The sequence below is a fragment of the Mustela nivalis genome, assembly GCF_964662115.1.
Source record: "Mustela nivalis genome assembly, chromosome: 4".
NCBI lineage: Eukaryota > Metazoa > Chordata > Mammalia > Carnivora > Mustelidae > Mustela > Mustela nivalis.
The window spans coordinates 145,553,266-145,575,426 of record NC_139023.1 but is presented as its reverse complement, the minus strand read 5'-3'; the positions used below and the strand labels follow the sequence as shown (position 1 = coordinate 145,575,426).

At 37.8% G+C, this 22,161-nt stretch overlaps 2 protein-coding genes across 8 annotated transcripts in view; one reads left to right on the top strand and one right to left on the bottom strand.

Annotated features, from left to right (window-relative positions):
- Window positions 1-2,445, top strand: part of ABCE1 (ATP binding cassette subfamily E member 1) — a 32,104-nt gene extending 29,659 nt beyond the window's left edge. The window contains exon 18 of the mRNA XM_082728265.1: window positions 217-2,445. Within this exon, the coding sequence (XP_082584391.1) occupies window positions 217-264 (48 nt within the window). The 3' untranslated portion in view covers window positions 265-2,445. The remainder of the gene's footprint in view (window positions 1-216) is intronic.
- The window catches only part of OTUD4 (OTU deubiquitinase 4), a 57,743-nt gene that overhangs the window by 3,684 nt on the left and 31,898 nt on the right, over window positions 1-22,161 (bottom strand). For 6 of the 7 annotated variants that reach the window (XM_082728262.1, XM_082728257.1, XM_082728258.1 and 3 more), the window contains exons 14-21: window positions 20,201-20,363; window positions 18,029-18,152; window positions 17,672-17,727; window positions 16,891-16,968; window positions 15,504-15,642; window positions 14,487-14,747; window positions 13,244-13,284; window positions 6,632-11,663 (exon numbers count right to left, since the gene is read on the bottom strand). In XM_082728262.1, coding sequence (XP_082584388.1) covers window positions 10,455-11,663; window positions 13,244-13,284; window positions 14,487-14,747; window positions 15,504-15,642; window positions 16,891-16,968; window positions 17,672-17,727; window positions 18,029-18,152; window positions 20,201-20,363 — 2,071 coding nt within the window. In that variant the 3' untranslated portion in view covers window positions 6,632-10,454. Of the gene's footprint in view, window positions 1-6,631; window positions 11,664-13,243; window positions 13,285-14,486; window positions 14,748-15,503; window positions 15,643-16,890; window positions 16,969-17,671; window positions 17,728-18,028; window positions 18,153-20,200; window positions 20,364-22,161 lie in introns of those variants that run through there. The other variant, XM_082728259.1, reaches the window with a different exon arrangement.

The following is a 22,161-nucleotide window of genomic DNA, read 5'->3' as shown; positions in this document are numbered from 1 at the left end:
GTGGACTAAGGGAAGTTTTCTGGTGGTAGGGATAAGTAACAGAGGTCCTAATCTTGTCTTTGATTTAGTGGATCCAGGAATATCCAGATGCAGACAGTGAGTGCAGAGGTGGTTGTAGAGGTGCTGTTGTAAACACTACTAACCAATACTGTGGGTGAACGTCTACCCTCAGCATACAGGAGAATGGTGTTGATTTTGTTGTTCTCTATTTTTTAGGATGTAGAACAAAAGAAGAGTGGAAACTACTTTTTCTTGGATGACTAGACTGAATCAGAATATTGAAAAGCCGAATCAGAATATTGAAAAGCCATTTCTTAAAGGAAACATTTATTGGGATTTTTGTCATATAAAACTTTAATCAGGTTTTATGCCCCACATACTCTGGAGCTTGAAGTATAATTTACTTAATGTAACATCAAAAGCCAGTTGTGTTGTAAATTACAGTCTGAACACAGAAAATGCATTTTTCTGTTCTTGATAAGGCCCTTTTTATGTATAACATTCTAAAATGAAGACATTTCAAGCTACACAAATTACCTCCCAAGTTTTCATGATGTATGGGAAGATTTTCAGTAGGTGTTATCAAATTCATGTACCAAATGCTGACCAGTGTTACCCCCTTTTAAAAATCTTGAAAAAGCTTTCTGTACTTAGTGTTTGCCAAATATTCCTCTATAATGAAACTGCCCTTATTTTAAAAGCCGGTCGAAGATTCCACTAAAGAAATTTGATAAATAAACATCAGGATTATATTTGTTATTTGTTTTCAGTCTTTGCACTAGGTTTTCAGGGTGTTGAGACTTTCAAAGGAAGAGGATCTACTACTATAAAACACCACTGTTTGGAAAATGGCCATGTTCCCAACTTAAGCATTGTTTACAGTGTTTTTGGTGCTTTTGAATATCTTGAATATCAAAAGTCATTTCAACACCCTCCCCCCCCTCCACCAGAAAAAACCCTAACTTTACTATGAATTACTCAGTTTTAGTATTCCATAAAATTCTATATTCTATAATTCTCAAAGTAACATTCTTTACACAATTGTACAATCACTGATCAAGATTTAGGAAAAGGATTTTAAAGAATATTTGCTTCCTTTAAAAGTATAGGCTCAAAATCTTTAGAGTTGATGCCCTAAGCATCTATGTAATTTTAAACTTCCACAGATTTCTAATGGGCAGCCAAGGAGAGTAAGCCGCTTTCCTACAGGCAACATTAATGCAAACAAGTCCCCAGATAGCAATGTAAAGTACCTCTTGGTACCAAATATACTCACCTCCATGTTTGAATGTAGAGGACATGATCTAAACCTATTTGATTGGGGGCGGGGGGCAATTTTGGATACTATATGTAGCAAGAGCTCTAAAAACTTACCCATATCTTTTTAGTTCCTGAGTTTGAACAGTGGGTTGTAGTGTGACACCACTTTCATTTACACTTCTAATGCACTGAACTGGAACTAACTTATACTACAAGTGAGGAAAAGAGTTTACTAAGTAAATGGGGCAAGCAAAATAGAATTGGAAATTACTGAAGACTTTAGAGCTCCTTGAAACAAGCGTTAATATGCAGACGGTGAACAGAAAATATGGTTTAACTGGTCCCCATTAGGCCTTTTAAAAAAATAATTTTAGAAGTAATCCATAAATACATGTTTGTGTGAAAAACTCAAACCTACTGAAATACATGTAATAAAAAGTTACAATCTCTCCTCACATTACCCTCCCAAAGGTTATCAGTGTTTGCATTTGATAATATATATCCTTTTATGGTTTTTTTCTGTGCACTTACCTAAGTGTGAATATGTAAAGGGTTTGTTTTGTACATAAATGGGATTATACTAAAATAAGTAGGGCCTATTTTTAAAGATAGGTTAAATTTGTGAATGATTATTTCAAGTATATTGAATAAAATAAGACAAAAGTTTTTACTTACTGATTCCGTATTCTGTCCTAGAGAAAACACTTGTGATAAGAACACAGCTCTACTTAACTGCTGATGACAGAATATGTATTAGTTGTGATATTGTTCATGTAAATGAAAAATTTTAAAATATGGATTTAAATTTTTAAATAGCAATAAGAATTTACAGTTGTGCTAACAAAAAAGGTTTTCTATAAAAATCAGTAATACCATCTCAAATACACCAACAGTGCAGATGTGCTATTACATTTAGAAAGAATGCTCAGTATGTCCTAATTGATAAGTATCTCTAAATAGTCTAACACATCATTTATATGAAAATATACAAAATATTAAAATACCAAAAGGATACTCAAGACAATAAGCCTTTGGGGAATAACAACTTTGTTAAAGAACAGGTAAGAAATTGAGATCTACACATAGAACCATTACCTTTTGAATTGGATGCTATATGTATCAGCTGTTTAGAGATCATTTATGTTTTTACATCTTCAATAAAGAGATAATCTGTACTATGTTCAACCAGTGTACGTACGGCAATATTAACATAATTTTAGATTCTAGCATCTTGAAGCCCAGTCTCCAGTCTCCAGTCTCTTGCTTATAACTGCTATTTTGGCATCCGGCATGTAGTTTGCCTTCTGTGTGTAAAGAATGAAACTATTTGCTAGAGAGAAAGTAGGAAGACTGGATAAACTACTCATTTGGTTCTATGGTTTCTTTGGTATCCATTAATATTTAGATACATTTATGTCAAGCTCTCAACCCAGTGTCTGGCATATGATGCACACGTAGGGGTTCAGAAGAGAAACTTCTGGATTGGAGAGCCATAAAGGGCTAAGTGAAGGAGTAGATAGCTCTCAGGAAAAATAGTACCTATAACAACAAATGATAAATTTGCAATGTAAAGGCAGAATAAATGAAAGGTCAGAGGCAGAAATCAGCATGGGCATGGAGATTAATAGAAAAGGATGACTACAGGCACTTGTAAATTTTCTGTGCCTTCAAGATAGAAATTTGAGGTTTTTACATACTCATGGTAGGGATCAGAGAAAGCAAAAACCACACTTACTGGAGCAGGTAGAATTATCAAGATAGTTATACAGGAGCTTATAATTTTTATTCTGTTGTCTTAGTGTTTTAAGATTTGACAGCGCAAGCAGAGGGGGTGGTGGGCAGAGAGAGGGCCCTATGTAGGGCTCTATCCCAGGACGGGGATCATGAGCTGAAGACAGATGCTTATCTGACTGAGCCACCCACGCACCCGTTTTAGTATTTTGAACTACCACTTAACCTGTAATTGTTTATAATTTGGTCTGTGAATTGATGTCTAGTGAGGTTCTATCTCTGAAAGTTCTGAGGTTTGATGTGCCAAACACTCCCGTTTTCTTTCCCACCCTATGTCCTACTCACCAGCACCTCCCTCCTTGCAGTTTGACTGGGTCGCATGTGCCCAGCCCCAGATGGTGAATCATAAATGGGCTAAGCTAGTCATGACAGTATTTTCCTAATCTCTCTTGCAGCTAGGCATGGCCATGTTGACCCAGATCTAGCTAGTAAATTCAAAGTAAGCAACTAATGTTGCTAGTCTTCACATTAAAACTGCTTAATTGCCGGGTGCCTGGGTGGCTCAGTGGGTTAGGCCGCTGCCTTCAGCTCAGGTCATGGTCTCGGGGTCCTGGGATCGAGCCACATCGGGCTCTCTGTTCAATGGGGAGCCTGCTCCCTCCTCTCTCACTCTGCCTACTTGTGATCTGTCAAATAAATAAATAAAATATTTAAAAAAAAAAAAAACTGCTTAATTGCCAACTGCCCTTCCCTTCAGACTTAAATGAGAGGGAAGTGCATCTGTTTATTTAGGCTACCATAAGTCAAACTGGTTTCCTGTTCACGTAATCTTGCCTCCTTGGCTGAGGTCTGTCTCCAAAGGTTCTACATGAGCTTCTGCCAGGTGACCCAAGTGTATTACCACCAGCTGGGAGCCACTTTGCATCTTAGCTTGCAGAGTAACATGCTCAGTGTTTGGGATTTTTAGGTATAGGGACTTTTCACTCTTTTGACTGCCCTATTTAGTGGAATGCTCCTAGCTTTAATACAAATGTGTTAGTTCCAGCCTCCAACCTTGCATGTGCCCTAGTCTCACTCAGACCTACACAGTTCTCAGCTAATCAGACTGTCAACCATGTCCATCCATCCCTTTTCACAGGCTGCAGTCTTGTGCCACTTTTAAGAGTCTGTACCTCCAGTTTCTGGTCTCCATTTTTGGCCCTAATATGTGAATATACCAAATAATTACATATGCCTTATAAAATTACGAAGGACTTAAATGCTTTTACTGACTTCTAATTCAGAATTCACAAGAAATAACGCAAGAAGTTACATAGTAATATGTACATCCCTAGGTGTACTAGTTGTTTTCTACTCCATAAGCAGGTGGTTAGTCCAAAGCCAGTCTTCATTAAAAAAAAAAAAAAAAAAATTAGCTTACTACACAGAATTTTTGCTGACATTTAAGTAAAATATTAAAAGGGCTAGTAGGTCATGAGAATCACACTGTTCATCTGTATTTACATCTTTGATCTAGGGTTGTTTTTTTTTTTTCCTTAAGTGGGAAATAAAATCACAGGTATGGTATGTATTTAAAAAGGATGGGCTTTGTGGGGCCCCTGGGTGGCTCAGTGGGGTAAGCCTCTGCCTTTGGCTCAGGTCATGATCCCAAGGTCCTGGGATTGAGCCCCACATCAGGCTCTCTGCTGGGCATGGAGCCTGCTTCCCCCTCTGTCTCTGCCTGCCTCTCTGACTGCTTGTGATCTCTGTCAAATAAATAAGTAAAATCTTAAAAAAAAAAAAAAGATGGGATGTGAAGCTCCAACTTCTAATAAAGTCAGATCTAAAAAATGCTTTTTTATAACCAATGTTTGTAGCTTCACCATTCTGATGAATGCATGATTCACACTTTAAGAGCTTTATAAATTTAAGGTTTATGCAAGGAAGCTATTTAACTTTCTGCTGTAGTAGTCTCATACTATTCCCTAGACAAACACTCAAAGTGGAAAGCAAGCCCTAATTATAGAAAGCTTTAAGGGAAACTATACAGAACACTTCTGGTCACTTGGTTTCACCTTTTATCCCATCCACTTCAAGTGACCTATCTTGAAAGGGCTCTACCAAGACACCCTTCTTGCTTTTCTCATACTCCACAGCTTCTCTACTGACTATGTGGGGAAGACAGTGGCACTCACATTGCTAACAGTGAAATGTCTCTTCCTTTCCCTACATTCCAAGGTTCTGCGATACTTCACTCACCTACTTGGGCAATCCCAAACAACTAGCTTCCATGTCTAACACCAACTTAACATTCCCAGCTTGCCGCCTCTGTTCCCAGATTACCTCCGCCAAACACTTGTACTGAAAAGAAAGCCTTTCTTTCAGGCTCTCCTTCCCAGGTAAGCCATTCTTAAGACAAAGTCCATATAAGATTACACAGCATTAAGGAACTTGGATTTTCAAAGTGCTAAAATGTACCTGCTACTTCAGTTTTCAAGTAAAACTTTTGAATGATTTATCTTTCTTCATTAGACAAGTAATAGAGGTAAATAAACCTCAGCGATACTGTGGGTCTTAAGGTAATCAATTTCTTTAGTTTCCCAGTGCATATAAATGTTTACACTACAAGTGTGCAGTAATAGCATTATGTCTAAAGACAATACACGTAACCTATTTTATTGCTGGGTGCCTGGGTGGCTCAGTCATTAAGCATCTGCCTTCAGCTCAGGTCATGATCCTGGAGTGCCAGGATCGAATCCCACATTGGGCTCCCTGTTCAGCAGGAGTCTATTTCTCCCTCTGACCCTCATTCTGCTTGTGCTCTCTCTCTAATAAAATCCTTTTTAAAAAAATGTATATAGAGGCTCCTGGGTGGCTCAGTGGGTTAAAGCCTCTGCCTTTGGCTCGGGTCATGATCCCGGGGTCCTGGGATTGAGCCCCGCATCGGGCTCTCTGCTCAGCGGGGAGCCTGCTTCCTCCTCTCTCTCTGCCTGCCTCTCTGCCTACTTGTGATCTCTGCCTGTCAAATAAATAAATAACAATTTTTAAAAAATGTATATATATTTTATTGCTAAAAGATACTAACCATCAGTTCACCCCAACAATTATAATGAAACAGCTTGAAATATTGCAAGAATTACCAAAAATGTGACAGAGTGAGCAAATGCTGGAAAAATGGCATCAAGAGACTTGCTCAGTGCAAGTCACAAACGTTGTATTTGTAAAATTAGTATCTGCAAAGGACAATAAAGCAAAGCAGCATAAAATATGCCTGTACTGAATACTAACTTTAAAAAACATCATTTAATCTATAAATTATTCTTAGTCTACACATCCCATTTCATTTTGTGAATGCTGGAAAAATGGTAGAGAGCACTAGTTCTAAAACCACTGAGAGCTACCACTTATTAGCTACCCCCTTAGTTAAATTAAACTACTTGGCCTATCTCAGTTTTATATATATTCAGTAGGGAAAATAACAGTACCTACCCTATAGATTACAAATCATCCCACATCATTTTTAGCTGCATATACTAGAATTGTCTTCTGACTGAATAGAAACCATGGAAATCATCTCTTGTTCTTAGATGCTTACTAAAAATCCTCTTAAGATTAATATGCTATATTACTCAGCCCTGAAACCAAAGAATCACAAGCAGAATCAAGAGACAAAATTTAATATATGCACACAGTTTTATATATAATGCAGCATCACACCATGTAGGGCATTTACTCTTATTTTATACATTCAGATATGTTTGAAACACTTCTTAAGGCTACAAAACAGAACATAGAAAAATAAACAGGAATATATTCAACACTTACAAAAAGTGATATGATAAAGAATATAAAGTACTATTTTCCTTTCAACACTTCAAAAGATATGTATATATACTTTTTTTTACAAGTAACATCACAAATGATCACATCTTCACATGCTTTTAAGTATTATTTGTACTCAGTGTAAGGCTATTATCATTTTTCATACATAAATTTTCTTCTAGCTCTGTAACAATGCAATTTTTTAATCCATTCAAGTAAATTCAACCCCAAAGTTGCTGTTTCCCAGCATTAAGACATGCACCCACCCCTCTTCTAAGATTTTTCTAAAACTTACATCTCAGGGGGGAAAAAAATTCCCAGTTAGTGGGAAATCCCAATTAGTGGGAAAGTAAATGGCTGATACTTGTAGCAAAACCTTAGTTTTCTGAAACTGACATACTGGAACTGAGCCATTACTAAGATTTTAAACAAAAACACAATAGCATTTAGACATTAAATAGGAAGCAAAATACAGTAAACAGAAATTGTGTAGCCAAATATGCATTCTCTTCAGCTACACTAAAATGGACCTTGCTTAGTACCCATAAGTGAAAGTCTAAGGTTACCTCATCTAAAACCAAAGGTAAAATAAATGAGGCATAAATAAATATTGCTAGTTTCTAGGATGGCTGAATGTTTTCTAAACCAGAAATGGTTAGAAAGGAACTTTATTGCACCAAGTCAATCATAAGCAAGTTTGCAGTTCACAGGCATTTTAATTCAACCTTGAGTCACAAAGGAAACACACTGCAAGAATATACATAGTTTGCATCAAATAAGCTGTTATCAACATCGTGGTTTGGGAAGACCTACTCCTGCCAGGTCGAGACAGGGTCTGAATTTAGGTCAGCCATGAAAATGAACATACGGGTTAACAGGAAACAAGATGAGGACTGCACAGATGCTAGCGTCCTACTGCCAATGAGTACATGGAACAAGAGCCGAAGATGTAACTGAGAGGAAACTAGACTTGAAGAGAAATGCACACGATACTAAAAAGGAAGGGACAGGGACCAAGTTCAGCAAAAACAACTAACAAAAATGAACAGGTGAGCTTTGGTCGTTCTTAACATCTGTGTTCTTCAAAATGTGAGTAATCTTATTACAGTGAATTTCCATAATTTCTAACTCAAAAGACAAATGATTCTCACTTCTAAGCTTCTGTTTTTCTCTTATATAGAAACATTATATCTCATGTCAACATACCTTATGACTCAGTTAAAATGAAGGACAAAAGCTTGCTTGGCCCTAGTTTGACCTCAGCATAAGGCAAAATCCCCTGCACTAATAATACATTTAAAACAAAACTAAAGGAAAAAAAAATAAAACTGACCTTAATGAAAGACTAATAATTTTAAAACTAATTATCAAAAGTCAGAGTTCTTTTATTCCAGAGGTCACTGCGTAAAGTATAATCTGCTAACGTTCTCTTTCAGCACTGTTTCCATCATGTCCTGGAGGTAAGATTTGGGAAACAGGAAGCAAATCAGTATTTCCTGCAGGAACTAGAGAGTATTCCGCTACTCAACTGAGGTAAGACAGAGTGACAGTGAAGAAATGAACAGTATTCTTCCCTACCCACGTTTTAGACATTTCCAGAAGAAAGAAAGATTCAAATCTCAGTCAATAAAATGAAAGACACTGGAAAAAGCAATTTTTTTTGGACTCCTGAGATCAAACTTCTATTGAACTTTTAAATCTGATCATTGTATCTAAATGTGTTTTCATAAAAATTATCAGATAAGCTAATGTGACATTAAAAAGCATTAGCTGAAAGTGGAGGGACCCTATGCAATCTTCTCATTCCATTAACAACTGTTGATGTTAACTAAGAAAACAAAATGGCTTCAGCAGTACCTTCCCCAATTGTTCTTGCTTAGAAGGTGACAAAAGAAACTTCAACAAGTACCCTCAAATTTTTTTTCTACACACCCATCCATCTTTACAAATTTTTACCTAGCACCATCATAATAAAAATGTTATCTTTCAAAGTGCTCTCTAAAATCCTATGTTACAAAACATCTAAATGCTAATCACTTCTAAATCAGCAGTTACACAGACATTAGGTAATTAAAACAACACAGAGGTAAATAACCATTATTACAGTACAGTGGAGATTCAACTGAGCCTAGCTGGCATCCAAACATTCCTGTGGGTAATCAAAGAACCCAGAAAACTCATCTGCTTCAGTTTGTCAAATTCAAGTGAATTGTATTTGCCTTTAAAAAACAAAATCTATTTTTGGCTAGGTATATTACACATGGCATGCAAAGAGAAATTACTACATTATTTTGCATAGCACTCAAACTTCCTGATCAAAAGAGAACATAAGAAAAAGGGTAGATTTTTCACATTGGTATGTACAAATAAGAACCATAAGCTACAGTTATTTTTATAGAGTAACACAGAGGCGTGAATACTGTGTTGCTTCAGAGTTAAATCTCCAACTGAGAGTGCAACATGCAAAGGGAATTTCTGTGAATACTGCAAAGACGGAAAAGAAGCAGGATCAGAAGAGCTAGGTTACCGAAAGGGTAAACAAGCCATAAACTGCAAAGCAACCTGTTTCTAGCAGCATCCTCTAGAAAAGAACTAGAAATCACAATCATCCTGTTTTTGTACAATAGTTCCAGGCGAGTGACAAGTTGAACATGCAAATGTAAAGTGATACACATAACCAATGGTGCAAAGAGAAAAACAAAACACAATAACTCCATAGAAACCTGTCAAGCTAAAAATTTTTAACATTTCTTCTCAAAATATTTAAATCTGTCAGTGCATTAGTGTTAAAGTGGCATTAAAAAACTTCTGCAGTTTTAACAGATGCAGATTATTTTCAAAATGCATAGCATCTACATTTCTTTCAAGTAGGCACCATGATATTTACACCAGTGCTAGGAATTCTTGGTGGAAACAGCCATTTCATTAGATTTCCTATTATTTCTTAAACGTCTTGTCTTGTATGCGATCTCAAGTTCAACAAATACTCACCAAAATTCAAAAATATACCCTATGAATATTAAAAGAACTATATACAACATTTCTAAGACACAGGTTAATAGGCTGCCTTATGTGTAATATTAAAGAGAAGACATTATTCAAGTTTGACAGATATTGAGATGAAAGGCCTTTGGGTTGGAAGCATTTCAAAAGACAACAGTGTTTTAGGCTAAGAATTATTTGAGCCCAGTTTATGACTAAGGCATTGCATAATAAAATATATGTTTCTATTTGGTGCAATGTTATGTTTTGGAATCTATAGTGTGTCAAATGGTATTTTTCTTGTCACCTTTAGTAAACACTATAAAGCACACATTTCCAACATTTAAAATTAAACTTATATAAGGAAAAAAACCAAACACTAAATCTAAGTTTTATATTAAGCTGTTTATAAAAAATACTTTAACAAACTTATTTTCTACTTTTTATGGGGGCAGTTACCTGATAAACAGATTGTGAACAAAGAAAAATGGCAATGCCAGGAATTCACTTGCCCCTTGAACACATATCCAAAATCTGTTGTCCAGGATGGGAGTGAGGGTCAAGGGGGAGGGGAGGAGATAGTTCGAATTTGGGTTTTATTTTAATGTATTTTCTTAAAGCCTTCAGAAACATTCCACTTAAGAAGAGGTTTCTGCTCTAAAATACCACAGCGACAACCATCAAGTGTTTTGCCCGCGATGGCCATCTCCCATCCCCGATCTCCTCCTATCCCCGCGGTAAGGCCGTCCTCGGGCATTTCGATGGTACTGATATCCTTCATCTCGGCTTCTGCTTGGCTGCCCTTTCCAGGACTCCTCACCTCTTGCATGCTGATATCCTCCTCTACCAGAAGAGCCCCAATCACTTTTGTACTTCCTGCCTCCGTAAGTCTGATTATAAAACTGCTTGGATCGACCGCTTCTCAGAATATTAGACACTTCGTTTTCATCTTCCGAACTCTCTTCTTTTGGTCTTTGCACTCTGCTATCTACAGAGTTGGCCCCACTGACCACATCAGCAGCAGTCTTAGGATCTTTGACTTTTTCTGATTTTTCTTTCAGACTTGGAATGGTCTTTTTAGGCTCAAGTTCAACAGGCACAGTTTCTCGCTCTCTATTTAGAATCTGAGTGGGAAGATGGGCCTTTTCCTCTACTACAGGAGGGATGGAAGCCAATGCCATATCTGCCTTGGGTGTCTGGGACGCCTGCTCTGCCCGGCCTTCATGCTTACTCACACTTGTTTCAGGGAGAGAATGTGCAACTTCACCTCTGGCCTCCTGAAACTCATCCACTGTGGAAACTGAACCACATTCTTTAGACAGATCCAGATTTTCCAGGGGCAGATCCAATTCTTTCTCATCAGAGGGCAGAACAATATTCTGCCGCATTACTGGATTTTCTATAAATCCCTGGAAAGGGTACCCATACCAAACGTGAGGAAAGAAAGGAGGTGCAATGGGAACTGGGCCTAAGAATGGATTCGGTCCAAAGGACGGTTGCGGGAACATGTTCTTGCCACCTAGTGACTCTTCGTATTCAGCATGAAGAAGCTGCCCAGGGTTTTCAGATTCAAGATCAGCCTGGTAAGACAACGGTCCTTGACTTTCAGACACCTGAGATGGAGGGATAACCAGAGGTGAAGAAAATGTTGGCGGTCCAATCTCTGCCTGTGGCATCTGACCATTAACACTGGCCTCAGTCTGCATAGGAAAGTGTGCATCGGTACAGGTACAATCACTTTCATTTTGAGCAGAAGGAGCTTCCTGGAACCAAGGATTTGGAGGATACACAGGGACAGAGACTTTTGGGTACATCCTGCAGGCTGCCAGGTAGGCCTGGTGCAAAGGGTACAGATAAGAATGCGGGGCCCACATAGGACAACTATATGCCTAAAAGACACAAAAAACAGTTACATTAGCAAAAGAGGGGGGAGGGGAAGAAGTTCAGACGTGTGCTTCAAGTTCTCCATACCTGACAAGACTGTATCATCACTGTGATATGTAACATGAAAAGGAATTACAAAATTAAGTCACTGCTCTAAGATTCCATTATTTTTTCCTATCCTGAAACCAACCAAAGGTCCTGGTATTAAGGTGACAGGAAACAATATGATGAACTCAAACAATGATTATCAGGATCACTAATTCCATCCTTTGGATATAATTGCATGGAAACAATTCTGGATGATACAGGTCCCAGAAACAACCACCATCAAGTACTTGAGCCTCCAGCTTTGAATACACATCTCAATCACTGGCTCTCTAGCTTAACCTACATTCATGTTCTGGCTCTACCACTAACTCATTACGTGACCCCATGTCAACTAGTTAATTGGTCTGGACCTTTCTGTTCTACCAAAAAAACAATGGTATAGAAGTAGATGATCCCAATGTCAGGCCTCTACAGGTTCAGGAGCCCTAAGAGCATTCCAACTGCACAGACGAAAGTTAGACCTCCAGGGGCGCCTGGGTGGCTCAGGTCATGATCCCAGAGTCCCAGGAAAAAGCCCCGTGTCAGGCTCCCTGTTCAGCAGGAAGCCTGCTTCTCTCTCTCCCTCTCTCCCCTGCTTGTGTTCCCTCTCTTGCTGTGTGTCAAATAAATAAATAAAATCTTTTAAAAAAGTAAGATAAAAAGTAAAGTTATACCTCCAGTCAGAAGAGAAATACTGAAAATAAAGCAAATCTTACCCCCTACAAAGGGCCAGCTAAACTCCAAACATAAAGAAAAATTTACCAGTTAATTGGCAAATTAACCAATTGGCTAAAGTCAACATTAACTAGTTAAATATAAAAAAAAACAATGAATACTGTAGACAATAAAATTAACCGAATGACCTTTGATGAAATTACCAGTAGACTACAGTAGGGCACTTCACTTGATATTTTAATGGTCTAAAACCCATAGAAATTAATCCAAAACAGGAGATAATCCACCACTGACAAGGACATAGAGTTCTCCAGCCTAGGCTGACCACTTCCCAAAGGATACCTCTGCTCTGCTAGTGAACACACCACCTTCCACTGGAGAACTTTCCTAAGTTCTTCCCTTTGATCCTCTCAATAAATGAGGCAGATGGAAGAATATTATCCACATAACACAAATGAAAAACGCTAGGCTAAGATACATTAAATGACTTCCTAAAACAGTGATGGAACAGAATTTCAAACCCAGATCTTTCACAGAATTCCTCAATGAAGGCTTTTTCACCAGGATGCCCAGGGGACGGGGACTATTTCCTGAATATACTCACAAAGTTAACCACGGCCAGTTAAAAGGAAAAGCAGGCAAATACTGGAGCCTCAACCCCCACTAAAAAGAAACTGTACAGTACTGAAAAATCCTAGTTCTTAAAATGTGTTTTGGTAAACCTTAGGTTATTCACTGACAAGATAAGAGTTAAGATTTAAATATTGACAATTTAAAACAGTATTAACTTAAAGATAACTTTAAAATGATAAAATATAAATACCTTTACACCAAGATTAAAGAAGAATCGAAGAATGTTCTTATCTAAAAATAAATAACATAATAATCACTCATTAAAATTACACATTCAAAAAGGTTCCCCTGGCCCACTATCCTTAACAATATATAGCTCTAAACACAATTTTGCCTGCTGAAATGTTTTCTGTAGCCGGTGATATAAAACATAGACGAAAAACTGTAATATAACCAAAACCAAGCTGTTACTATTGAGGAATTCCAAGGCTCAACAGGCTTTCTCTACGCTAATATCTAAGTCCGAAAATGGCTTAAACTGAGATTTTTATCTGTTAATTTTTTGTGTGAAGGAAACTCAGGTGTTCATCTTATTTTTAACTCTGTGGGGTTTTAAAAATTATGAAATAAAAATGTTGGGCCTTATGGGTAAAATCAACATACATCTAACTTATTAGTAACAAAAGATTAGTAGGTATTCATTTGACATTAATCAGTTATCCACAGACTCAAGCATCAAACCACTAACAAAATTAGCCACAAAAATCCAGGTAAAGAGCATACAGTCAGAGCACACTCTTCAATTTTTCTACAGCTAGCAAACTTTGCAAACTGAAATTCCTTTAAGAAAAAAAAAAAAAAAAAAAAGCAAATTAAAAAAAATTCTTATTAAATATATATTGTTGGGTGCCTGGGTGGCTCAGTTATCAAGCATCTGCATTCAGCTCAGGTCAGGATCCTAGTATCCTGGGATTGAGCCCCACGTCAGGCTCCTTGCTCAGCGGAAAGTCTACTTCTCACTCTCCCACTCCCTCTACTTATGTTCCCTCTCTCATTGTGTCAAATAATAGTATCTCTTAAAAAATATATATGTATATATAGTCATGTAATTCTTTTCTTATCATTTTTTCATGAATGAACAGTAATAGTTTCAAAACCCAGTCCAGTGATGAGAAAACTCAGGAATGTTTAGGTTACCTACTTAGTGACATCATTAAGATTTAATTCAAAATGGTTTTAGGCTGTTTTGGGAAAAAAAAAAAAAAAAAAAAAAAGACACAAGGGAGGGACAGTTACTAAACAGAGAAAAAACATATTCTAATCAAACAAAAGCTGAAATAAGAAAGTAAATGACAGCCAAATCTCTTTTCTTCTCGAAGTCAGTTCTTCAGCTTACTCAGTAATATAACCTCTGACTTCTATTCATATTTCTCCCTGAAACCCCATCAGTATTTGATAAATAAAATCAAGCGGAACTTAGAGAAGGATCTCACCTTTAGGCAGGTCCTCCCCAGTGTGACACAGTGAATAAGGTGGTGCAATGGCTCGATCTCCCTTTTCATTGTAAGGAAACCCAGGGTAGAGTGGGTCTTGGTAAAGGCTCAATGTCTGAGGCAAAGGCATCAAGGGCTGGTTAACTGCCTGTATTGACACAGGAACTGGGGAGGGTGTTAAATGAGCTTGGGACACAGCAGAATCAGGTCCAGTGGTCAGAGTCTGTGTCACTGACAATACAGGAATTTGAGCAGGGACACCTACAAAAGAGAGAAAGGAAGCACAAACTATAAAAAGGTGAAACTATTTCTCCTCACAAATGTAAGGTTTCATTAAGCTAAGAGGTTAAAAAAAAAAAATGCTGTACAACTGATATAGCTGATAAAACAGTATATAAAAAAACCTAAAGAAGTACCTTTTATCAACTAAGAACCTTCTTAGACACATAAGAAGGAAATGAGCTCAGGAAACAAGCTTGGAATCACTATCTTCTACTCATAGCTCTTACAAACATGAACAAGACAGAGCCAGGCAAAAGGTCCAATGGCTGAGGCAGGGGGAGGTATACAGAGCCGGTGGATGGGAAATGCAAACTGTGGTGTCAGTGCTGGGTGACAAAAGCAACCAATGAGACAACCAGCTCAAACATCTCCCTCCTGAGATTCTGGAGGGTATATCTCAAATGAATACCAAACTAAAACTGGCCCTCTCACACTGGAAGCAGAGCAGAGGATCACAAAAAACCTGTGAGGCTCTGCACAACTACCCCTGCTCTGAGTTCAAGCTATGAAGAATTTGAAATCCCTGGGGCGACTGGCTGGCTCAGTCTCAGTCGGTAATAGAGCATGCAATTCTTGATCTTCAGGTTGGGAGTTCAAACCCATGCTGGGTGTAGAGGTTACTTTAAAAAGTAAAATAAAACATTAAATAATAATAATAATTTTAAAAAACTTGAAGTCACTGACTTGGAAGGCTTTTGTTGGTTGATTCAAGGAATTTTTTAATTCTTATCTAACCTGTTGGTCCAAAAGTTGTAGGTTCACTTGGCCAGGCTGGCACAGTGGCTGGTAAAGAAGGCACCGCAGGAGTAAGATGTACCTCTGGAGAAACTAGAAGGGGAGCTGGATTTGACAAAGACACGTGCTCTGCTGGCTTCTTCGGGGAGTGGGGGGTGGGGTGGAAAAAGACAAGAATTCATTTTGCTTAACACTAATTTTAACACCAAATGTATCCTCAGTCACCTTTTACATAACGATAGTTTCTATATAAACGTTCTTTCTGATCCTAGAAATGAAAGAAAAACAGTAGCTAAAAATTCCACACAAACAAATTTGATCCTAACCAGGGATTACCTACCAAGTCACAAAAGACAGTGGAAGAGATAAAAACAAACTATAAAACAACCTGAACATTATGCTTTTAAGGAAAGAATGCAAAAGCCACTGAAATCATTTTGAAATTCATGAGTTATTTTCAATTGCTCCTCATACAAAGACATACCCTAAACTGGTCTCCAAATGACATGAAGGATGTTAACTGAAAAGCAAGGAAAGACTAAGAATTGTACTCCTATATTAGACTGAGAACCAAAACATCTAAGAGAACTCAAGTTCCTTCTTCATTATATCTGTAAATTGATGGTACTGATTTCTAAGTGTCTATTTTTCTAACCTCTAAAATCATTCCCTCCCTTCTACGAAATAACTGTTAAAGATTCAAACAACTCTTTAAAGTTTCGAAATAAAGCAGAAATTTGTAATTTCCCTTCAAAAACCTGATTTTCAAGCCAAGCCAACCCACCACAAAGGTAACACAAGATACCAAATACAAACTTATTCGAGATCAATTCAGAAGTATGGCTTCCAGATCCAAAAAATGGGGTTATAAAAATTAACATTCCACAGAAGCACCTGGCTGGCTCAGTCAGTAGAGCATGAGGGGTTGATGTCAGGGTTCTGAGACCCACACTGGGCTTAGGATTATTTAGAAACAACAACAAAAAATCCACAGAAACTGCAAACATTCTAAATACACAACAAAAAATTATAGACTAATCACAACCACACCCAAATTATGAAGCTACTTCCCATTTTGTTTTTAGATCATTTTTTAAAGACATAAGAAACCCAGAGAATGGGGACACCTGGGTGGCTCAGTTGGTTAAGCAGCTGCCTTCGGCTCAGGTAATGATCCCAGCGTCCTGGGATCGAGTCCCACATCGGGCTCCTTGCTCCGCAGGGAGCCTGCTTCTCCCTCTGACTCTGCCTGCCACTCTGTCTGCCTGTGCTCACTCTTGCGCTCTCTCTCTGACAAATAAATAAATAAAATCTTAAAAAAAAAAAAAAAGAAAGAAAGAAATCCAAAGAATGAAGCATTAGATGTCAAATATAACAATGCACTTACTTGCTCTACAGGTGGGCACTCTAATTTCTTTGACTTTGATGGTGATGAAACTCTTGCACATTTATCATCACTAACATTCTTTGGAAACAAAAAAAATGAAATTTTATATTTCAAAGACCACATTCTAGGCAGCACCTGGATGGCTCAGTGGGTTAAGCCTCTGCCTTCAGCTCATATCATCATCTCAGGTTCCTGGAATCAAGTCCTGCATCAGGCTCTCTGCTCAGTAGGGAGCCTCCTTCCCCCTCACTCTCTAGAGGCTGCTCTGCTTACTTGTCATCTCCATCAAATAAATAAATAAAATCTTAAAAAAAAAACCCAAAACCCACATTCTAGAATAATCAAGGTTGCCTATACAGTGGTATATGTAGTTGCCTATACACCCCACCTGTACCTGACTGAACCCTCTCAGGACTAAGTATTTTTTCAATTATATCTGGTCTTCAACAGGTAAGTTGGCCTGCACATCTTGATCATACCAAACTGCTGGGAAGTTTTTACTGGGAATGTGGTTTCAAAAATCTTTAAAAATCTCAATCTACTATAGAATAATGGAAAGTAAAAGCTACTTTCCACTGATTCAGATAGGTCATCACAAAGATATGGGTTATAATTTGTGAGTGAATTCTCAAGTACCATCACCTTTTCCCACTTTTCTGCTTTTCTACTTCTGTAATACTTAGTTATGAAATGATGAAATAATCTCCAGCTTCTCCTTCTTCCTGCTATTTTATCATGTTTAGGGCGGGAGGGAGATATAATTATTATTTAAAACATTTACCTCCAGTGTGCTTGGCTCAGGTTTTTTATCCAAATGAATATGCCCATGAACAGAGTCTGTAACAGGTCAAGATTAAAAAAAAAAAAAAAGACAGTATCAGCCAGTAGATAGGTCTGAGGCTAGAACAACAAAATATGAAGACAAAGGCTAAAGTACTATTTGAACTGTGTTTAGTCAATGAAAAATGTAGTTTTCAGGGTAACATTTAACATGCTTTTAGCCTGTGTCAATGTTTCTCTGCAAGTGAGATATGTGCCTGTTACACTACTTAATGATTTAGAAAGGGTTCTTTCCCAGCCTATGACTTTAAACCAGACAGAGCTCTAGCATCTGCTTTCAAATGCTGAAATAACATACCTTTATCTTTCCGTTCTTCAGTATCCATTCTCCGCCTGCTTCCTTTTCTGTCACTTACGTGTGATGATTTTCTCTGGACACATGGGTTGCTACTCTGAGAAGCTGACTGACTGACTGACGAGCTCTTAAAATGAACAAAAATCCAATACTTTGTTTTAAAGATCTACCCACAAATGTTATGAAGAAAAGTCCTAAAATTTATCTTATTTTTCACATATCTGATTAAAAATATCAAAATTCATAGCCTGATGTCTTTATACTTCCAGAACTATAAAAAATTGGACATAGGGTTCCTGTTTAATTATATAGTCTATAGCAATATGCTTATTAATAAGTCAAAAATATTAGGCAATCAGACCTTTAGCCTAAATTAGTAGAGTGACGTCTTCATAACCCTTCTTCAGGAAGCCACCCTGACTAAACCTTCACCTTCCAACTTATTACACTTGTGTCCTTTGCACCAAGGACAGCACACTTCACACAAATCTTCAAAAGCCCATTATAGGGCCAGACCTTTGTGATGGAAAAAATACCCAAAGTCAAATTAGCAGATACAGTGTACCAGGATTCTTCTCACTGAAATGCTGACCATCAGCAAACCCTAAAGCTCTGCATGAGATCTAACCTTCTAACTGGTGAAACAAAGGGACCAAGTCAGGTTTCTAAGTTTAACTATCTCTAAAAGTCCTTTCCTTCTCTAGCTCTCTATGAGTTGCACACAGCTGAGAACAAGAACTCAGCCCTCTGTGACAGGAATTTGCTAGAAGACAGACCTAAGTCACTATCAAGTCCAAGACAGGTCTAAAAATGTTACGTGTGATAACCATCAAAAAATCTCAATTTATTCCCACATTACACTAGTGGTATTTTTACCATTCACTACCACTTTTACCATTCACATACACTAGTTATATTTTACAATAACAACAACAAAAGGACAAAAGCTAGGATACAAGTGTAAATGATTTGTACTTTTTTATTATCTAAACATTATGTTATGGGAAAATAACATCTATCATATAGAGACAAATATACTTAGCATAATGCACATGGATTTGGGCACATCTTCCAATAATTCATAAGCTCCAACCTCTGTGGCCAGACTGAACTACTATTCCAGATCAGTGGTTTCAACTGAACATCTCACACCTCTAAAGGATTCCACAGAGGTAAGAGGATAGAGAATTGAGTACATAGTGCTTTAATATTTTATACTGGTATACCTGGTAGCATTACATTTTGTTTAATCCACTGTTAAGAAAACGTGTCCACCACTCTGAATCACGTGGTACTTGGTACATTTACCAATATTTGAAAGATCGCAGGCACAGGGGCCCTCAGTGCCCCAAACTGAGTTAGTTACCTCATTTTACATGAGAATAGCTTTCCCTTCTGACTCCCCCCATAGAATTAAGAGACCCAAGGGTAGACACCATTTCTTTCATCAGAGAAGTATCCATCATAGCCTGCCATCTGACACACAGAGCAAGGGCAAAGCCACAGGATTACATGGATTACCACCTCTCACAGCAAACATCCTGAATGACAATTCTTTCTATATCTATAAACTGGGTCCTAGTGGGTTTAGTAAAGGACACTAAAAAGAGTTTCCTGATTTTATAGACGTATCCTGTTACTGAATATGAACCTCTATTGCATAACTTTAGCTAACAAAATATATGTATTTTTTTGGCTCAAGAGAAAATACTAAACTAGTCAGCTAACCAATTTACTTGCCTCAACTCTGCCAACAAGTACTATCTTCAAACCTCATCGTCCTCATGAAAAACATGAAAATGAGGGGCAACTACATGATCTTTAAAGTACCTTTCAGTTTAAAAATTACCAGTCTAGGGATGCCTGGGTGGCTCAGTTGGTTAAGCTGCTGCCTTCGGCTCAGGTCATGATCCCAGGGTCCTGGGATCAAGTCCCGCATCAGGCTCCTTGCTCAGCAGGGAGCCTGCTTCTCTCTCTGCCTCTGCCTGCTGCTCTGCCTGTTTGTGTTCTCCCTCCCTCTCATTCTCTCTCTCTCTCTGACAAATAAATAAATAAATAAAATCTTAAAAAAAAAAAAAAAAATTACCAGTCTATCATTAGAAACTATAGTTTAATATAAACACTATATTAAGGAAAGGTTTGTGAACAACATTCAAAATCTCTTCTTATACATACGGAAAGGGCTGGGAAGGCCTGTTCATCTCTGTTCTGAATCTCATAGAGTAAACGAGATTCTTCTATAGCTTGCTTCTCTCTGCGCTCTTCTGGGGAGAGGCCAAAATAGTTAGATTCTCGACTCGTGTGATCAAAATCCTCAGCTCTCTCACGATCAGGTTTTCTGTCAAATAAAACATTGTCGTCATGAAAAAAAAAAAAAGACATAATGTATGGAGTACCTAAAATAAAAAAACTTTTTTTTTGCAATACAAATATTTGACTAATTTAGCTGCACTGTGACATTATAGAACTTTTGGTGGCCTAATACATGTTCAGTCAATGGAAGATCCTATAGCTTATGGCAACATGAGAGTCAATAGGGGAAGACAAGAAAAAAAGAAGAAAAGGAAAATATAACTCACTTTCAAGTGGTACAGAAGTAACTGAGATGTTTTTCCTTTTCATTAGAGCAGAAACTTAAGTACTATATATATTCTTTATGCCATAGTCCAATTCTGTCATATAACTCACTTTCAAAAGAAAAGTTATTAGATTAGATCTCAAGAGCACTCTCATTTTCTGTATACTTCAGGGCAACATTCAAAGCAGACAGTGCTGCTTTTTGATGATACCGCCGAGAGAGATAGAAAGCTAGAAAGAATAAAAATTAAAATACGCCAGACTAGATAAGAACTGCAGATAAGTCTGCCATCATCATCTCAATATAATTTTGGTCTGAGAAGGATGACAAGAAATTCATGAATAGTTTACCAGCCTATACCAAAACCCTAATGCTTATATGGCTTGTAACTATTATAGGCAGTATGAATAATACTTCTATAATGTCTAACAGTTCCACAACAGTGGAAAATGAAAATCCAAACGTACAGGAAAAATACCTGGTCACAATACCAGACATGACACGGGGCCACCTAGGTGGCAGAGTCAGTTAAGCATCAGATTCTTGATTTCAGCTCAGGTCAAGAACTCAGGGCCATGAGATCAAGCCAGAGGCAGGCTCCAAGTTTAATGGGGAATCTGCCTGAGATTCTCTCCTCCCTCTGCCCCACCCCCCACAAAGCTAAATCAATAAGTCTTTTTAAAAATAAATAAGTGAGGATACAGTGATACCATCTGATTTTTTTTTAAACCTCCAAAATAAAGAATAGCCACTTCATGTCCTCATGTAGTCCCACTTAAAATCACACCCTAACTCCAACAGGGCTGATGTCAAGCCCAGTTGGGAAAAAAAAGGAGAGGAGCAAATCTGGACCCTCACAATCTTAGACCAGTCTTCCTCAGACCCCTGAGAGGATTCAGCAAGTGCCAGGCATTCCTGGAAAGCTAACACTACCTCACCACCATCTCCTATCACCCCAACTGTCTACCTCACCCTAACCCATCAGACAGCAAGAACCAAATCTTTCCTATGTGCAGTCAGCTGGAGCAGAGACATTCAACAACAACATTACTCTTTCTCAGCACTTGTGCAGTGAAAGCATACATGACAATCTTGCACTGGTTACTGATATATTTTATTATCTCCAAAGACAGAGACCAATACCATTAAGAAATGAAAAAAAGTGAGAGGTAAAGTCATCAGACCCAACATTACAATACTTTTATTCTTTTTTTTTTAAGACTTTATTTACTTATTTGACAGAGATCACATGTAGGCAGAGAGGCAGGCAGAGAGAAGTGGGAAAGCAGGCCCCCTGCCAAGCAGAGAGCCTGATTCGGGGCTCGATCCCAGGACCCTGGGATCATGAACTGAGCCAAAGGCAGAGGCTTTAACCACTGAGTCATCCAGGCACCCCAGTTCTTTTATTCTATAACTAAAAGATTTTAAAACTGATGTGTTAAATATAAGAAATAAAGTCAAGATAAAGTAGTGGGCTTAAATTAATTACACTATTAGCTATAAAATTCCATACTTTAGATTTTTTTTGAAACTCTTATTCCAAATATTTAGTCATCAG